Below are 20,570 nucleotides of genomic sequence, written 5' to 3'. Positions count from 1 at the left end.
GCCCGATCTTTTCTTCCTCTTCCAAACTCTGGAATTCCACCTTTTTTCTCTGGCGGGGGCTGACGGGCACTGTGTGACAATGAAGGTCTTTAACTCTAGCACTTAGCCCTCTGACTACTGTGCCAGTGCCAGGCGGGTTGGGAGACTGGAATTTCTCAGGAAGGTTTCCAAAACAGCCTGAGCAACCAACTTTTGAGCCCTTGTGGCGAAGCTGTGCCACTGGAAAAGGGGATTTAAACCCTTCTGCAGTATTTCCTCTCATAGAGCTTTATTTATTATTAAGTTATGGACAACATGGTGGCACAGTGGTTAACATTGCTGTCTTGCAGAGCTGGTACCCTGGGTTCAGTTCCGAATCTGGGGTGCTCTTGGTGTGGAGTTTGTATGTTCTCCTAATGTTTTTGCACGGGTTTTGTCCCAAAGTCCACTGGTAGGTTCATTGACTTCTGGGACAAACTGGCCCTGTTATAAGTGAGTGTGTGTGTTTCCGTCTGTTTGTGCATCCCATCCAGGGTGTATCCTGCCCTGCTCTTGTTGCTTGCCAGGATAGGCTCCGGTTCCCCTGTGACCCTAAATTGGATGAAGCAGTTTAGAAAATGGCTGGATTATGATGTCATTATTTATAATAGCAGCTAATTAGCATAGTAATCCATTAACATATACAAGCAGAGAGTTAACGAAAACGTAGGCCTATAAAATAGTGTACAGAAAAATGGGGGGGAAATTTGCATACAAATTATGTAGGACATAGCTATTCCTTTAACGATTTACTCTTTAAAAAATTACCCAAATTTTGAACCTGGAGGTATTTAGTTTATTCAGAGCAATAATCTGAATGTACTTCAGCAAAGAAAGAGGCTAACTTCCTGAAGGGTCCACTTTTTCCACTTTCTTCACAAATTTCTTTGCTCTAGTTTTAAAGCGCATAATTTACTGCCTTGCCTTGTAATGACTTATCTGGCAGTGTACAGAAGCTCAGCAGTGAAGCACTTGCTTATAGACAGTGGAGTAATACATTTCCCTGATGAAGCTGCCAGCATCCTGGCTTTACTGATGAGAGCTATAAAGCTGTTCAGCCAAGCAGTACTTGTTTTCTTTTTATTTTGGTTTTAGTGACGTCAAGGCAACTAAACCTTTCTCTACAGGTATATGGTCCAATTACTGTAATTCCAAAGAATTCTACTGTATAAGATAAGATCACTTTATGGGCCATACACAATTTCTTGCATTAGGAATTTGTCTTTTCGCATACCCCAGCTTGCTCTCCATGAGACACACAGGCACACAGACAGGGAAAGAGAAGCTGGGGGTCAGAACGCAGGGTCAGCCATTTATACGGTGCTCCTGGAGCAGCTGGGGTTAAGGGCCTTGCTCAGGGGCCCAACGGAGTAGGATTCCTCTGCTGGCCATGAGATATGAACCAGCAACCTTCTAGCCACAGACGCAGCTCCTTAACCACAGAGCCACCGCTCTGTGTGTTAAAGGGTGAAAAATATTGTAGGATTTTGAAAGAGGTGGAGAGGTTTTCTTGTCCATGGCGTTTATCGCTTGAAAGGGTTTATCGCTTCTTTGCTTCCTGGGTCGCTTGTAACTTTGTCATGATCCCTAGCTATTCTGTATACACCTGGTAGACCTCTTCTTAATAGTCTAGGAGTAGAGAAACCTACTTTAAGAGTCAAATGTCTGCTATATATACACAAGATGGAGACCACTTCATGCCAATTTAATCAGGGCTTATGACTGCTTGTTCCTATTTGACTTCTACTCAAAAGAAAACTGAAAGTTAGGATGTTTTGCTTATAAATTTGGGGCATTTTTCAAAACTTCACACCAGAAAGATAACAGCTAAAATAAAGAATATGGATGTAAAGAGATCCCCATATTGGATAATCAATGAGTATAGTATGTCAAAGTTTTAGTGCAGTAGCATAACTATCCTGTGCAGTAATGTTTGTTTGAATAAATTATGAAGATATAGTTTTGTATTTTTTAATATGATAATCATTCCTAAATTCCTTATTCAAAATAGTTTTTGCTAGTAAGGAAACTCGTTCTTTGTACAGCACACATACAGAGCACTGAACCATTTTTATGTTTAGACTGTTTGAAGATAATAACTCAAAAACGGTTATATGAAAGTCAGATGGACTGCATCAGACACAATCAAGCAAGAAAAAGAAAGTTAATAACTAAATAAACTGGCATCTGTGGGCTCTTTGGATGTAACAGACAATTAGACTTGTGGCACTAACTGCGTTGTTAAGAGTGATATGCTTGTCTTTCACAATAGGGAGTTGTCAGTCTGTAGTAAAAATATGCCTGCATGCATGATCTTGACTTCTATTTGCTCTGTCATAAATTCCTGTTGGTTTCACTTGGAAAGGCTTTGGGATTTGTTTCTAATAAAAGGCTTTGCTGCTTTTCTCTCTCTTTTTTTTTCTGCACGCTTTTCATTAGCTTGATGTGGAGGACAATGTGAACATCCTCGATTGTCCTCTTACAGTAAGTTCACTGTGAGAACAGTCTCTGAAACTCTTCTGCGGGTCACCTGCTTCTCTTTTCTCTTGCTGTGCAAAGGCTACACATTGCATTTCATTTCAGATCACCAAACTGTATTGGTGTGATACCACAAAATGTGACCAAACTAAAGCTATAATGAGTATGCTTCCTTTAGAAGTGTTTCTTATGTCACAGTAACAATGGTTAGGAGCAGTAATTACCATAAGAAGTGTTTATGCATTTCTGATGTCAATTTGACTCTTTTATCATGTCTGTTGGAGAAAGGACCGTCTCTGAGTATTAATAAAGATACCAGATCATATCAAAAGTGTTAGTATTTTTATTAGTCCTAGATAATTACATTTTCAGCATTTTCCCCATCACAAAAAGTACATGCCCCACAGATTTATTCTGATATCCTATAATAAAACATGCAGTATTGTCCTAGTGCAGTTATCATTCAAGGGATCATTATGCTATATATGAGTTCAGATGTGTATTACTGTTATTATTAGTGCTGTAAGTGCAGTTTGGATTCAGGACTTAACTTTCTTTTTGAAAAGCAGCTCAACTTTGTATATTTAATTTCTCCTTTGTTTCATTAATCATAACAGTGATGAGTTTCGTGACATACTTTTAATCCAGTGGGCTCATTTTGAGGTTATATGTCAGTGGTTCCTGATCTTTCCCTTTTCCCAATGAAAGCCATAACTGTCTGAGATTAATTAATGATGTTAATTAGTTAACTGAAGGAGTTTGTAGATAACCAGCTGGCACCATTTACTGTACTTTCAGCTCTTTATATTTTGCTTATTAGTTTATTCCTAAATTCAATACCAACAGTGTGCTACAATGAATCTTTCCTTTAGTTATTCCAGGACACAAGGAAATAACAGCCCTTCTCCTACTTCATTGTAGCCTTTAGTACTATCAGAAATGACAGAGACACTCTGAGTTTTATTTAAATTAAATTTTATGTTATAAATATGTATTCAATTATTTTAAAATATTTAATGATTTTTAAAAAAAATGTATTTTGTTATCAGCATGCATGTGAAACATGAGATTTTACAACTGTCAGTCCTGCACCTTAGCTGCAGGTCTATTTTATTTATCTTTTATTGGTTTTCTTTTATCCTGTGTTAGACTTGAGTCTTCAGAGGTCCCCACACTTTTTTTTTCCTATTACTAATAATTGGTTTTCCTGTCTTTGTAGGAAATGGCAAACATCTTGGCACAGAAGCAGCTCCGATCTATTATTTTAAGTGTGAGTGGAAATTTACTTATCTTCCAGGCTAGAGGTCTATAGTATGTTTAAATTGATTTTCATGCTTAATAAAGGTGGTTAATCATGGTTATAAAAAAAATGAAACAGTATATTCACTTGCTTTCAAGTGTTTTTTTTTAGATAATGTGATATACTGTACTATATCTAACAATTCCACAGATTTCTCACTATCTCAGACTGAACTCATTAAGTAAAGTCCTTGTTTTTGTTTTATCCGCAACGTAACTCAGGCATATTGAAACCGGCTGAGGACTGGAGCAAAAAGCAACAATCTTACATTTTCACCTATTCCTCTCTTCACTGGAAGTAATTCTAGGCTCTGCTTGCTTACCACTGACTATCAAACTGGTCTGTAACAGATAAGGTGGAACTGTATTTACTATGTGAGCAGACATAATTTTTACCAGAATTTTAACCATCTCACTGATCTGTATTTTTGGAATATTCAGCAAAATCAAGGGGAAGGTCATCTAGATAGTTCTTCCAGGAGCTTTTTGTACATAAGCAACTCTTGTCTCCCACATGAATCTGGAGCCGGTGGATGCTCTTTCACAGTGTTCCTAATGCTGACCCTTTGTTCTGCAGCATGTAATACGAAGCAACAGGTCAATTAACTCTGAGATGGCCCATCAGCTCTACGTTCTTCAGGTTCTTACCTTCAACCTGCTGGAAGACAGGATGATGACAAAGATGGATCCTCAGGATCAGGTATGGCTACCAAATATAATGCTCTTGTTTCCTTTTATATTTAGTCATTCAATGAAAATACTTTTTTTATATCTGTACATAAAGCTGGCAGTTACTTTCAGCTCTGTAGTGTTGGTTTTATGCTTTTGCTTATTGCAAAAAAAGAAACCTATTTCATTTTTGCTCCTTGGAGGTAAAGCATGCAAGATAAAAAAGAAATTAAACAAAACAGGAATGCACAACGTTTGGCATTGCACTGGAAATTGTGGGACACAGTTGATAATTGTATTCAAGTGCATAATTAATATGTTACAGCAATCTAAACGTTAAATGCTAAATTGTTTCAGATGCTTAATAATTTTTCATTTTTATCAGATTGTCTTACAGGGAAAAATATTTTTTCTCTCAGGGAAAAGCACTGTTATAACAGTACATCTTCCAGCTCGTTCAGTTGTTAGAGCTGTTCTGCCTGTAGAATTAAATGTATGCTATCACTGGCTAGAGAATTTGGAAGATGTAGAGCCAGTATAAATTCATATACACTGTAGAAACAAAAGAAATCCTGTTTGTACTACCTTCCCAGGTATGTGCTATGTTACCTTTTCAGGTTATTGCAGTAAAAATTGACAATGATACAGTGGGACAAAAGTTGAGTTCCTGCTTACTTAATTCTTTCTTCTTAAAGTTTTATGAAGTCTTCTACAGACAATATCGGATTAGTTCTGGCTTCCCATTCAACGCCTTCCTTTTTTGATCTGAACCAGCACGAGACTTTTGCAAAAATGCAGTGGAATGTGTGGAGCACAGTATGTTGACACATGGAATGTCTTAATGTGTTTTGAAATTGATGAATTCTTTCCATATCTCTGATTGTTTAGTTTGATTTCACAGTACAGCAGGAACACATAACCGCAATCAGTCCAAGTTGCTGCTTCTTATGAAATATTTGCCTTTTCTTTTCAGGCCCAAAGGGACATTATATTTGAACTTCGCAGGATTGCATTTGATGTTGAGTGTGAACCGAATAACAGCGGCAGCATAGAGAAACGCAAATCTATGTACACCAGGGACTACAAAAAGTTAGGCTTCATGGTAAGCATCCTTGGCGCATTGGTTTTCTCACATCTTCTGTTAGATGTTTTCTTCAGCTGTGTCAGTCTGACTTGTTCCTTAAAATTTTAATTTGTTTGCACGGCTGTGTTTGTAGAGCTTAAGTTAAATAGTTCTTTAAAATATCTACCAACATTCTGTGTGCAAAAGAGATTGGGCCAAAAGAGACACGTCCTCCGTTGTGTAACCTTGCAAACTGACAATAATAGTAGAAGTCTTCCCAACTGAAGAAGGCTCCACGGCCGAAACGTTGTGTTCTCTTTCTTCTTTTTTTCAGCATGGAATAAACCTATTACTTGTTCCTTTGCAGCCTACGCATGCTGACGCAGCTACCCACCTGATAATAGTAGAAGTACTAATAATCACAGTAAGGAGTAGAAATGTCTTCCAAACAGTTGTTGTAAGGGAGGCAAGTCGCTTTTCAGGCCATCAAGGCCCATGGGAGGAATGGGGGGACTAGGGCCACTATTTTTCTCAACCATCCGACACTGGAGGTGGAGGTGATGTGGTCAGCATCACACTCCGGCCAGCCTATTATCCCCGGAAGGATTAGCCCCTGGTACTCATTTGGAAAGCAGGCTGAGTGGACCTGGGAGCCGTCTGGAAGGAATTAGAGCAAGCTCCATCAGCCACAAATGTCATGTTCGTAGTGATGGGTGAATCATATAAAAGGTTAAAGCAGTGAGAGGTCACCATTATTCAAGAATCAGTGTATTACTTAACCATCTTAAGCATTATACAAATGATTTGCTGCAAGCTGTGGAGAAACAAAGACTGCATATGTCAAAGAGGAGGTGTATAGGTTTGTGTAGAATCCACTGCTTATACTGTATAGTTGTGACCCAAGAATTCTCTGCAAACAGAAAAGGTTTGTGTTAGACCTGTAGCAGAGATGACAATAATGACGAACATTAAGAATGCAGGAGATTCTGTGGTGTTTTTAAACACAGTTGTGCGTGTGATTGTCTCTCATTGTTTTTCTACCCTGTTTGGTATTTTAGGTACTCTTGACTAGAGGGCAGTGTAGCATTAGTTTTTAATGTGTGTGGTAAGAACTAGCTAGGGATTTTTTCTGTGTTGGGTGTGGTGTTATAAAAGCATCAATTACAAGTTTTGGTTGGTGAGACAGTGTATGATAGCCTCTGACACAATCTTGTTTACTATGGCTGCCCTGCTGAGGGTACCATTGTTAGCTGTTGTCAGAATGATTGAGTGCCCTTCACTTTCTATAGATAGCTTCATAATGCATGACCTACTTTGCAGCTTTCATTTACTTTATTTTGCATCACTTATATGCAATATTTTAAGTATCCACAGTCTCTCTGTGGCACAGCCAGACACTGCGCAAAATGTGGAGTGCACTGTAAGTCATTTGTCATCAGTAAGTGTTAAAGGAGCCTTGCCATATAAAGCTAGCAGAAGTATAAAAATTGATAAAGAATCTACAGAATATATTCCTTTTATTCCATTGTGTTAATTGTTTCATTATTTTGATCATGATTTTCAAATAGGCTCTATAGCCTGAAAAAAATCAAGCCTAAGACAAAACAGCACTTTATTGTCAACCAAGAGGTTGTCAACTTCACTTCAACTGTTCTCTTTATCAAATACAACTACCTAAAATATGATACTGTGTCAAAGAGAGTGTATAGTTTTTAGAACTCTGTTTTTTGTATTCTTCTCTCTTCTCTGTACCTTCCTGTTCATTTAATCCACTGACCTATTGTATTATTTTGAAGGAAAAAAGTCAACTCAGTGGTTACTGCATTCAGGAATTAAAAACAGGACTGAATGATTCAAAGATCTGCTGGAAAGCAAACAATGCTGGTACTGTTAATTTGTACACTTGCTGGTCAGTTAGGAGCTCCCTATGTCTTATGCCTGTATCTGGTGAGACACAAATATCTGCACTGTGTATGCAATCACTTTTCCGAAAGAACTAACGGGGTTAAGCTGCTCAGCTGTTTAAAACATCGGAAGCCAAATGTGAGATACTGAAGGAATAGAAAATGAGAATTGAATTTGTTGTTGTCCTCCAAAACACCTACATTCCACTATAAGCGAATTATACAACATTGCATAACCAGAATGAAAACCTCTTTAATTACTGACGAGAGCTCAGCAGGTTATTTATTTTATATCTTGAAAAAACATTTTTTAAAAAGTTCAGAAACAAAATAAACTCTACAGTTATGGAGCTTTGAACTCTAATCCTGTGGAATGATGTAGAAGCATTTCTTGCCTTGAATAATGTGGTTGCTCAGGGTTTTGTTTTCTGATTATAAAATGCAGACCACTTGGATTACCATCATTATTGTACAGTATTTTTAGCAGAACTCACTTTTCAAGATGTTATAGAGACAAGCAATTTATGCGATGACACAAAAACATATGATATATCAGTATTGAGAAAATCCTAGAAAGCAGTAAAACAATTAAAAAGCACATGATGAGTCTTGGATGAAATAGGGTGACTGTCCTTTTGTAAATTAAAGCATTCATTTATCTTTTCTAAAGATATGACTTTCCAAAGAGTATTCAGCATATTTTTACTTAATTCAGCAGGATTGTTAAATCCCGTCTTAAAATAATCATATATGACCCCTTCAACTTCTGTGCTTTTTTCTTCTCTCAGACCTGTTTCAGGACATTTAAGATTCGGACACACAAATATAATTAATACATGTTACTTCTCTTAATGTGTGGTTGAACTCTGAAATGACAGGGTATTTTCTCCATGATCATTTTGTGAGGAAATTAAATGAAAAGAAAATTTCCTTTAGTAGGCCCTCATCCATGGTAATTCTTACAAAGTTTCTTCAGGACTAAATATGTACAGTACCATCTGTCTTACATCTCTAATGGAGGCTACTGCTTCCTCAAGCTTATACTGATTTTTTTTTAGATGTTAGGTGAGCTATTCTAAACCAGGAAGCTGACCACAATTGCTTTGACAGCACTTTCTACTTAAGTCTGCTACAGAATCAGAATGATCAGAGCCCATTCATTCTCTGCCCTTGTACCTCTGTGCCGGAATGAACTACCCTTAGAAATTTGAAATGTTCAGGCCCCGACTACTTTACAGCTCCCGTTCAAGACTTGTCTGTTAAGACAGCGCCTATGTCTAATTCTCCTCACTGAATTACATTCTTCAATCACTCTTACACTCTGTCTCACTAATGTAATGTGACTTGCGTGTTGCACCTATTCGGTGGCAACAGGAACTATGTACTCTTAGGCTGTCTTTCATCAATTTGCTCGACCAAAGCATTTGCATTCCACTTTCAATTTGTTTCGGTCTTGTTATTATTTTGCAAATTTGTTCTTGCTGTAATTAAATGATTGTCTCTTCTACTTACCTAAAGTAACGTCAATATATAAGTAAGAAGCACTGGATAAGGGCATCTGCTAAGCAAATGAACGGTTTCCGATAAAAGGTCAGCAGCAATTTCATTGCAGGTTAGAATTCCAAATTTCACTGCTTTTAGAGGCATTATGTAATCAGAAGGCACAGAGCTGACAGACTACAGCAGACAAGCCTGTAGCTGTACCAGCAGGCCATTTCTGGGCCATGGTATGGAGGCGTATATGGAATGGAAGATGAGAGATGCTGTACTGAAAAATCAAAATCAATTTGTCCTTTCATGAGCTGCAACGCTCGTTTCTTGTGGAAATTGTCAAACTAAAATGTCTAAAGAAAAATTGCTTTCTGAAGGCATTTTCACTTTCCGTTTTTCATCTTTTGTTTTCTCTGTGTGTGTGCGGCATGCCATCCGCTACTTGTCATTGGTAAAAGCTCGACTAACATTAACAAATTCTTCTTAGCTGTCACCTCAATAAGTTCTGCAGGCTGATGGTAGCCAAGAAGAATTTCATGGCTCTGTCTCTGATAAGTCATATTTTGTAGTTCTTTGTTTTAATGTGCTTTTTTTTAAACCCTGTGGTGCACATTTAGTAAGAAACAGTTTCAGGCCAATCTGTGTGTTGATATATGCTCTTCAGACATCTTCCTGATATCACTAATCACTCTTTGTGTGTCCTGTTTAATTTGCCTCTGATTCCAAAACAGCTGTCTAAGGAATGACTTGCAGGGAGTCAAAAGCTCTGCACAGACAATCCAATTTCAGTCTTAATCAGGAAGACAAGCGTGCAGAGCAACTGCCTCATGAAAAAAGTTTGCGTTGTGAATTCAATTCAAATTCTGTTTGTATCAGGGCAATTGGTTTTCAGGCAGAGGTGATGTTTTCTCTACAAACCTCTTATACAACACTTTGTACAGAAGACTTGAAGCATTATTTGTTAGTAACTGGTAATGGATACAAAAAGGGAACTTTATGATTTAATTTAAAATGTTCAGATTTTGCAGCCTTTCAGTTTCAGTGGTTTGGTGAACTTTTATGTAAGATTACTGTTTACAGCTAGCAGATCATGGAAAATTAAATCCCTCTAGACACCCTTTTTTAAATCCCTAAAACGGCATTGACTCTCGTTAGTAACTAACACATAGAAAACAAGGGTAGAAAGTAAAGTGGCTGTTAAGTAGAAAGAAGCCACAATGTCGATGAAAGCCTTAAAACTGGACCAGATTCATGATCAACTTTCTGGAAGCAGTAATTCTGTCAACTGACAGAATAAATGTGTCTTCCTGCAGGAAGGACACACTCCGTTGTCCTGTTGGAAGGTGCACTTATGTGTATGTGAAAAACAATTTTTCTCTCATGATATATGTCTAATCACTGTCACCCTAAAGACAGCTATTTGTACCCGGAGAGGCATGTGAAATACCATCTTGATGTAAATAATGCAAATAAATGATGATATGTATGGATACCGTGTATCTATGTAGGTTAGAAGGACATATTTTATTATTGTAGCGATTGTTCGCAGATGTCCTTATCCAAGGCAACTTGTAATGTACAGTGTACAGGTATATGGAGATAACATTAGAAAAGTACAAGTATTAATTATTTCATTCTAATAAGAATTAACATAATGATTAAGGTTAGCATGCATTCAAGGATAGAATAGAGAGCTGTAAGGACACAAGGATACTTAACTCTACTTAAAAAACTGCAATATTAAATTTCCTATCATTTGGTTAAGGACATTCACAAAATGAATGTAAATATTGCCGTCTTACATATACTTGGGTATTATGTAGTTAAAAGTGACTTTTCTCTGTATTATTGATAACTTAAATAGTACACAATTAGATGATAAGAACTCTTTTTACTTTTTTTTCTTATTTTGGCTTGATCCAGACTTTTAATTTTACAGTAAGACAAATGAACCATTACATTTAATTTTCTTGTAAAATTAAATTATCTTTAATGAACTCTTGTTACAACTTATTGCACTTATTAATGTGTTCCTTACTGATTGAATTTACTTTTATTAGTAGTCTGTGTTAAGTGTTAGACTAAATACTTTAAGAAGCATAATGTTTTACCTGTAAAGCTAATAAGGGCAGTCAGTTCTTCAGCGGTGTTGCACATACAGTACGATACATGACATGTAGCAAAGGCTCTAAAAACATGAAAGAAAGTTAAGAGGACATTTCAGACTTTTGTTCTTAACATGATTGTCATTTTAGCTGGGATGTTCTGACAATTTTTGTTCTAAAAATAAAGCTGATGTTTTCCCTTGTTTTTTTAACATTCTGCAGAAGAACAAGTAGCTAAAACCTCACCATCATTCGTTATGTTTTCCGATAACACTGTTGTCTTTAGCAAACATCCTTTTTCTACCCAGTTAATTTCAAAGGAGTTATTACTACACATCACTGAGAAAAACCCTAGAAAATGTTCTGTCTTTTATATTTTGCCTTTCCTACCTGTGATTAAGTTTGAGCAATTAGAGGAAGAATTAAATGAAGAAACATATCACTGACTTGTTAGAATTATACTGTATATTAGGAATTTTCCAAATGCTGAGTTATGATACTGCATAAAATGATGTAACTGTTCCTAGCAAACATATTCAGATCATTCCTGTTAGTGTCCCATTTTGTGAAATCACAAAAAGGTGCAAGCACATTTTTTAAATTAAAATTGTATTTAAAACGTGAAAGCTCAAATTGAAGATTGAAGGGTAAGTTAAGTAAATGTCAGCAAAAACCAAAGAGAGCAATTAAATAAAATGAAATATTTTAATTGCATAAGCATTCAGACCCATGAACTCAATATTTGGTGGGAGACTCCTTTGGCAGTAATTACAGCCAGAACTTTTGCATGGCATGGTGCAATTTTTTGTCATTCTTCTTGGCTGATTGGCTGAATACCAAGTTGCTTGGGAATTGCTTATGGACAACAGTACTCAAGTCATTCCACCGAGGTCAGAACACTGACAAAGCCACTCAGTGACATTCACTTTCTTCTTATTTTTAAGCCATTCTAGTGTAGCTTTGGACTCGGGTTGTGGTTGTAAGTCTTCAGCAGGTTTTGAGTTTTTCCCTTTACTTTGCTCTGTTCATATTTCCTTCAGTCTTGAACCGTCACCATGACTGACCGTAGGGGTAGTGTTGACTGTGAGCATTAGTTTTGCCGTGTTAAATTGCTGTTATTAATAAAAAATGTGACAATGTATGCAAGGGACTGAATCATTTTGCAAGGCACGGTACATGTTCCATATGCAAAGTTAAGTAATGTTTGAAAATAATCCCCGTTGTCTGAAACCTGTTTTGTCCCGAGCCGTGCCCCACCTTCGCTCGGCCTTATTCTCTGCCTGATGCAGAAGTGCCACTGTGTTTTATAGCGGATTAAAATTGAATAAGAGGAGGACAGATGGTGACTAAAACATGCTTTTACTATCAGATTAAGAGCGGCTTGTGAACACTTTGGTGGGGGCTGGGGATGCTGTGTTGTTTCTGGTTTTGTATTCATTTAATTTTTTTTTCTCCTAGAATCATGTCAATCCAGCTGTGGATTTCACTCAGATCCCCCCAGGAATGTTGGCTTTGGATAATATGCTGTACTTTGCCAAGCACCATCAGGATGCCTACATTCGGGTAAGGTCTTGCAGCATGCAATACCTAATATATTATAATATTAATCATACCCGAAACTGTAATCCGTCCCCTTATCTTAATCCTGATCCTCCACTTTTGCTTGCTGTTTGCTTACCTTGATTTGGTGCAGAGAACTGTTGAAATAGCAAACTTTTCAGAGTCTTAAATCTACCTCTGTGCTGTCACATAATGTACTGCAGTTTATCGAATGTGTATGGTTAAAATAAACAAGTTACCCACGTTGTATGGTAATTAAAGTTATAATGTTTTGGCTTTAAATTAAATGACATTGATCAACTAAAAGAAACAGCAGTAATCACAAACCTAGAGAAATCCTCCTAAAGAAACCACATGAATCTCTTCTCTGCATCCAGCCTGCACTTTTTCTCTGCCTCCATGAATAGTACGCCCCACTGTATTAAAATAGGCAATAAAACTGACTATAAAGTGAGCCTGTAAAGTTGTAACCAGCCAGTCATTCTCCATGCTGCCAGCACAGAACAGGAAGTGTTTGTTATGATCCAAAAAGAAGCCCATGCTGAGATGTGGATACTTGGGCAGGGGGCAGGGAGAGGCTCATCATTAGCTCGGTTCACCTCACGATCCTGGCGCATCGCGCTGCTAATTTGAAAGCTGCACTTGACAGCCTTCGGCATGGATTCATCCCACTCTGCTCTACTTCCATACAAGACCCCGTCATGCAGGCCAGATTGGGAATGAGCAAATTTGTACCTGTACCTTCTTTCAAGAACAACCTGCTTTAATTCATTAGAGGCTTAATTAAAAACTTAAATCTTCCAGTGTTGCTTTCATCCTCAGACATCTGCCTGCTGTCGAGATGCTGAAACAAGAGAGAAATTAATCTTGACCGTGTGGTCTAGAATCATACCTTTTGCCATTTCTGAGAAACTCTTTATATTGGTTAACCAGATAGTCTTCCAAAATGGTGTCTCTGTGTTGTAACACAGAACAAAGCTCAGAACAAGGTGCTGTCGAAGTTTTTTTTTTTTGCATTAGACATATGGTAATGCTAAGATAGGATACTGTATACTTTCATTTCAATGTAGTCCCTATTTTTTTTACATGCTAATTTTTTTCCATTTTTGTATAAAGCAAACAGCCAATGGGCCACATAATAGCCTTCAGCCATGCTACGTGGTACCTTAGTCACAAATGGACGTATGATAACTCTTTTCCAAAGAAGTAAAGTACTGTAAAGACGCTCTGGAAACAATCATTTTTGACAACATGGTCCGCCAATACTTGTTAGTGTCTTTTAGGAAATTAAAAAACAAATTCTTTGAAGTTAAATGGTTTTAAAACCCCAACGGGAACAATTTGTACAAGTTCAAAGTGTGTTTTTTTGCATAAAAACACGTTCAGTATTGTGACGAATTGTGTACATATGCATGCATTCATTTTTAATTCAGAACTTGGACAATAGACTGAAGATAATGAGAACTGGCAACAGAACAGAGAAGCGCATTAACCCTTGGCTCTCCCCCAGGACTCCTGAAAGTTGGGAACTCTGCCCTTACGTATCCCCCTTACTAGGGGAGATGACACTGGAAGAGAGAAGCGTTGGATCACTCCGGCTGTAGTCCTCACTCAGATGTTTATAGTGACGAAACTGATGTGCAGTTTGCTGGCGCAGAAATGGAATGTAGTTTAGTTGGAGCCAGGATACCCAAATTGTAGAGTTAACAGTATTATTTTAACTCATGCTATGAAGAAAGGTCAGGGTTGTGATTTGGTGTTAATTTTTCCAATACAAAGCATCTATTTGTCTTGGTGACTGAACAGTCTCTGCTTATTATTCCTTATGTTTTAGCCAGTGTTGAAAACAAGAATCAAATGAATGGCATTTAGTGCATTAACAAAAATCCAGTTGACTTCATAACTTCATGTACCCCGAAGACCCTGATACTTACATTTTGCTTAGTTTGGGAATCAACTTACAAGCACAATGGCTTTGGCAGTTTAAATTTTGCATTTTATTTATACTGAAGAAACTGCTTATAGCTGCAGCAAATATATTATATGTGGACTTGCTGCAAAGGATCAGAGAAAGGCTAAACAAAGGAAAATGTAAAAGGTAAGCCTAAGGAAAGTGTTTTGCTTTCTAAAAATATTTTCAACGGACACTGTCACAGGCTGGTAGCTTGTGTGTCCGCCAATGGAAACAATAACGTCACAATATGAAACACCATAGGAAGGATATGAATATTCTTGCAAGGCACAGGTCCATGCTTAGTGGCGTACATACATCATTAATCTATACCATTGTACTTTAGTGAGTGTCCATGAGCACAGTAAATGGTTAGAGTAGCAGATCACAATTAGAAAACAATTACATATTAGTGAAGAATATGTTATACTGTTCAAAATACTGTTTTGGCCTGAATTAAATAAAATTGTCTGCCAGCAGATGACAAATATTTTTTGTGAGCGTGTCAGGTTTGCCATTTATTTATGAAGTGACTTCTTGTACTAAAATATTTTATTGCATTTTTTAAAAGACTTTTTAAATTAGTCCATGGAGAATTGTTAGCAGGATTTATCCAGTTCTCAATAAAAGGACTCTGTAATTTTGAAATTGAGTGATACTCTCTTTCTAAAAATTAAATAAATTGTAATTTTAACATTTAGTCTACAATAACATTTCATCTACTGTGCCTGAGGTTGACAGGTTGACAAGACACAATGAAGTTAAATGCAGTTACTTAAACTTGCCTGCCCATTATTAAAATATAGTGTATTTGGTTAACTGTATCACTGTTTCATTATCATACTGTACCTGCTTAGAAAAGCTCACACCACAAGTACAGTATATGGAAAAATCCATTTCATTTTTCTATATCTTCTGCCAATGGCTGCCCCAGGCTGTTTTCAGTGATAAAGCAGAAGGCATCCAGTATTCTTTAATAGCTATTTCGATTGTGATTCCTTATGAAGCCATTATAAGATCTGACATTTTTACAAAAGGAAATAAAACCACTTCCCTACCAATATGATCTTCACAACTGGCTACGGCTGTTTTTTTTAGGTTGAGAAGACAATATTTTTAAAGCTGTTAGTATTGTATTTTCTTAAAATGAAGGTAACATCATTAGCACCGATCTTGCCCAAACACTTAACATCTAAAATAAGTGTTTATATTAATTATTTAACAGGCCTGTGTTTGCTCCCTGAAGGCAGTATACAGGATAATCTTTGTGGGCTTTGATACAATTATGTTTTCTCATTAACTGTTTAAGGAAATGTTTATTTTGCTGTTTGGTCATATGTTTGAAATTGAGGGTTTTACTATATGTTGAGAAGAAATGTATAAATTCATTACATTGTTAATTTAAGAAATAATTGTGTTAGACCCATTAATCTGCAGTATAATTTTTAATCACATTTATATCGATTTTAATACATTGTAAATATATTTGATTTATAAAACATTTATATATGCCAAGTGCAGCCTCTTATCTAAAGTTTTACTCATTTGTTTTATACAACATAAAATACACGAAGATGTGCTACTGGTTTCATAAAAGACAACAGTGCTGTTATACGTAAAGGCTTTATCTTGTCCATTTGTCTGAATGAATGAGCAGAATGGTTACAGCAGAATTAGAAAATTCTGTCAAGATTAGTAAATATTTCATGGACTGTGGCATTGAGACTCTGGCCTTTAAGACTAAGATGGCTTGCTGTGAGGTAGCATAGTGATATTTGGCTTTCATCACATTTTCCAAGATGGAGATGTTGAGCTCTTGATTTCTGATCTGTTATTGTCAACAACAGATGACAAGTATTAGACTGAAAAGCTCTACATGAATCAGATATAAAGACTTCAGGTGGTATTTTCATTAAAACCAAGTAGTCAGGAAGCTTTAGAAATGTGATGTATTCCTGACATTCCTTTTTGTGATGCACCATGTTGATTCACGCTATGACACAGTTCCCAAAGGCCCAATACCTTTTTAAAATAATTAATGTGATAATATTTGGGTTGCCTCAAGAGAAAATCCTGAGCTGGAGAAATCTCATTATTACTTAAGTCTGTGTGATATTTTACATTTTTAATCATGAACCCAGTTTAACCTTACATCTTATTTGCAAACGAAATGCCTTTTCAGAATTTTTCAAACTTATAAATGTTATGTAATTCAATTGAATGATGACTAGCCCCTGAATGAGTAGATTAAAGGAGAAAGATTACATTATTTTCTAAAACAGTTTCTCTTTCTTTGATACGAGTAATTCTTTTCATGCACGGTTTTTCGGTTTATTCTTAAGATTTGTATGAAGAAAACTGACATTTTCTCATCTTGAGCACAGTGGCAGACTTACAAATCTTCACAAGTGGCACAAAATTGTGTTCATTAATCTTTGGTAGTTAGCATGGGGCATATCTTTGCCGAGCTCTTTATACAGCACATCACTTATACACATTAGGAATTCTTATTTCAGCAGGGGGTTTAACTTACAGCTAGTGCTTATAAACCAAGGCCACATTAGTATTATTTCAAATCTGAGAAGGTAATTAAGAATAGGCTTCTAGTTACATTTTTTGCGATTATGCACAGGGTGAAGGTTTTTCATCTGTGATTGAGTTTGAAGGACACCATGTATGATAGAGGCATCAATTTATTATTTTTATAGTGTACATTGAACATTAGAGTTAGTTATTGACAGGCTAATGGACTTTCTTTAACAATGGACTTTGACTGATTAATTAAATCAGTCCACTTTTTAATTGAAATATGTCTCAAATATAAGCATATGTTGCAAATATATTTAGGTGTTTTGACAGTACATTTTAAATCGAGAATGCTTCCACAGGTTTGAAATGTAAGTGTTTCTTTTTCATGTCAATGGAATTTTGCGATACTGTCAATTCATTTATTTTAACACTGAGTTTTGATAAGTGGTCTGAGTGGTTTGAGAAATTGTGACTATAGTTCCCCTTTAATGCTGCAGGCCACAAATGGCAAAATGCAACATGGATATTTTAGGTATTACCTTTATATAACATACACGAAAGTCCATTATAAAAGAAAATTGGTAACAGTCTTGACCAGTTGAATATTGCAGATTTATCTAGATGTGGACTAGGGACAGGCTAGCCTATATCCAGCTCCTCATTACAGTTAAAACCAGATCAGGTTTGTTATCACAAATTTGTAGTAGTACAGTATGGGGTTTGGAAGAATATCAATACCAGTGAGACCTGACAAAACTGCATTTTCTCTCAGGTGTGGTTCAAGAGAAATCTTTGTTTAAAAATATCAGTAGGGGGATTCATACACTTTATGGATTAAGTTGGAAAGTACCGACTGGCATGTTAAATCACAAATACCACAATTTATTTGTAGGATCAGGAAAGAAGAAACAATTTGTAATGCAAAATGATTTTACAGAAAGAAGATTATACCCCTAGAGGTGGTTGTTGTGCACAAAATGGTGACATATTAGTGTTGGAAACCATCTTGCTCTTGATATCGGTGCCATCTTTTGGCTGCTAATTATGCTTTGAACGGCTTTCCAAATTTGATTTATAACTGTACCTCATTCCTATACAACATGACGGGCGTTCTGCATTTTCCTTGAGACTCTTCCATTCTTTTTGCTTCAGATTGTTCTAGAAAACAGCAGCCGGGAGGACAAACACGAGTGCCCTTTCGGCCGAAGCAGCATTGAGCTCACCAAGATGCTTTGCGAAATCCTCAAAGTCGGAGAACTACGTAAGTGTAAATTATCAGAAATGTGGGGGCATTTGAACATAGATGGGCCTTCAACCCATTTCCAGGTAATCATTAGCATAGACAGTACCTTGCCTTGATGCTCATCTGCAAAAGCACTGGAAGGTTGGCTGTTATGTTCCAGAAAAAATGACACCTTTAAAAAGTAATTGCTTTAGTTGTCAACTTGTTAGTTGTTCAGTTAAGAACAAGCTTAGAGGTGATCTGCTTTTTCAGCTCATGAGTCTTTCAATGATCTCTTAACACTAGCATGAAAGTAGAATGGTGTTAACATGAATTCCAGTTATAGCCATTTTCCTGATTCACTTAATCCTCTTCCCCATATCCTTTCTATTTCAATTAAAGTTTGGGGCTTAAAAACGGAACCATCTTCTGTTTAAAATGTTATTTTACTGGTTTTAATTAGTCTCTGGTTAAAAGATCCCTAATGAGGGGACGGAGGGCCAATATCAATTGCAAGTTGTTTTAGCTTTCTTTCTCCTTTGTAGGAATTGAAGAATCCAGTATAAAATGTTTTAAATAGTAGAAAAAAATCAGGTTTGTGATATAGTGAGAATTGTTTCATCTGTTATTTTACTCAGTTTCACCCTCCTCAGTGTGTCTTCTTAGCCATTAGACTGGAATAGCATTGAAATTACATTTAGTGATATCTCTTGTGGAAAGCCCACTTGATAGCACAAAATTGCATCAGGTGCGCCAGGGGTGAGCTAGTAGTTACTATAGCAAAGTCATTGCATTATAAAGAAAAATAAAACCTGAAGACCATTTGGCAGACTGTAAGAAAATACTAGCACATTCAGTGTCTCATGCTGTTTGGATAAAAGGCCCTATTATACAATTCCATTGGATTCAGTCAATAAATAATTAAGCGAGCCTAATGTTAGCCTTTTTTCTCCTAAGCTGCATAGCTGATCTGTATTGTCAGGCAATGGGTGTTCAGATAAATTGCAGATTAGAGTCAGTCTTGGTCACCTCTGCATTAATCCAGCAATTATCTGTATGTCAATGTACCTTACACCTATCTGGGTGTTTGACCGATCCCTCAGAGCCATGTGGAAGAATTTATGATCTGTAAAGGGATTCAAATTATTGATTGAATGTCCAATTTTGTCCTTGTTACTAAGAGTAAAGTTATTTACTTTGTTTTTATGAAGAAAATAAAACAGTTTTACATTGTCAGTTCAAACTGAAAGAGTTTTTGCCGTGAATGATTGAAACATCCTTTTAAGAATAACTCATTAAAAACGAATCATGCTATCCAAATGTTACAGTAAATGTTACAGTAAATACCGTACATTTGTATTATACATAATTATGTCACAATGAAAAATCTTTTTCCAGATATTACCATAAAGTGTCAAATGCTCTTTCACTAAGAATGTTCTCCTAAAATATTTGTCAGCCACATAACTGTAATTTTGAGGCATAAGATTTAGAAGCCGTGTGGTTTCATAATATTCAGATACTAATATAAGAAAATCCTTTTCTGTCACTCTGCTTTTTAACATTTTATGACTAGAGAAATAATTTGTACATGTTATACTCACTAAATACTTCAGTAAATGATCCTTTCTGTGCATCTCAAAGTCATACATTAATGAAAATTCTTTATGGCTGATTTAGTTGTGTAAACATTAGTTACTTATTTAGTTTATCTAGTTCACTTTATTATAAGTGAACAGATTGAGACATGGTTCATGAATTTTAAAATGTATGCCAAAGACTTCATTAAATTATTCTGAAATCTTATTAAATGGTATATTGACAAGGAACGCATTCTACTTTTCAGTAAACCTATGCACATTTCATTCCTAAGTAGTTCACCACTTTCTTGTACATCACAAACAAAATGATAAGGGACTCTGTTTGAGATTTTTTCATTATTATGTAAGGGTCGTTAGGTCATTGGTGTAAATGTATATCTGTTGGGTAACCAAGAATCTGTGATTTTGCTGATACAAGGATGTTTCTGCCCCTGTAATATTTTATTGAGGTTACAGTATTTGTCTAGTATGACTTAATATCAGTAAAAAAAGAGATTTAAATTTGCATATTATTTAGATTATGCTGTGAAATATGGTCCAAAATGTCTATTAATAAGCCTGTTGATTAATATATCCAGAAGCTTTGTTTCTGTTCCCTATCTGTTCAGTGACAGATGTAAAGCCAGAGGAAGCTTTGTGCTTCTATAACTGGCTGAGAACTCGGTTATAGGTTTTTTTAT

The 20,570-nt window shown here is 36.3% G+C and overlaps 1 protein-coding gene across 9 annotated transcripts in view; it reads left to right on the top strand.

The window, feature by feature from the left end:
• The window catches only part of elmo1 (engulfment and cell motility 1 (ced-12 homolog, C. elegans)), a 160,004-nt gene that overhangs the window by 59,225 nt on the left and 80,209 nt on the right, over nucleotides 1-20,570 (top strand). For 7 of the 9 annotated variants that reach the window (XM_088601706.1, XM_088601702.1, XM_088601703.1 and 4 more), the window contains 6 exons: nucleotides 2,458-2,502; nucleotides 3,716-3,766; nucleotides 4,373-4,495; nucleotides 5,438-5,566; nucleotides 12,486-12,590; nucleotides 18,220-18,328. In XM_088601706.1, coding sequence (XP_088457832.1) covers nucleotides 2,458-2,502; nucleotides 3,716-3,766; nucleotides 4,373-4,495; nucleotides 5,438-5,566; nucleotides 12,486-12,590; nucleotides 18,220-18,328 — 562 coding nt within the window. The remainder of the gene's footprint in view (nucleotides 1-2,457; nucleotides 2,503-3,715; nucleotides 3,767-4,372; nucleotides 4,496-5,437; nucleotides 5,567-12,485; nucleotides 12,591-18,219; nucleotides 18,329-20,570) is intronic. The other 2 variants (XM_088601709.1, XM_088601708.1) reach the window with 1 other exon arrangement.

The sequence above is a fragment of the Lepisosteus platostomus genome, chromosome 12 (genome assembly GCF_059453375.1).
Source record: "Lepisosteus platostomus isolate fLepPlt1 chromosome 12, fLepPlt1.hap1, whole genome shotgun sequence".
Taxonomy (NCBI): Eukaryota; Metazoa; Chordata; class Actinopteri; order Semionotiformes; family Lepisosteidae; genus Lepisosteus; species Lepisosteus platostomus.
The sequence above is the reverse complement of the archived record's forward strand: the minus strand, read 5'-3'. Positions and strand labels throughout refer to the sequence as shown.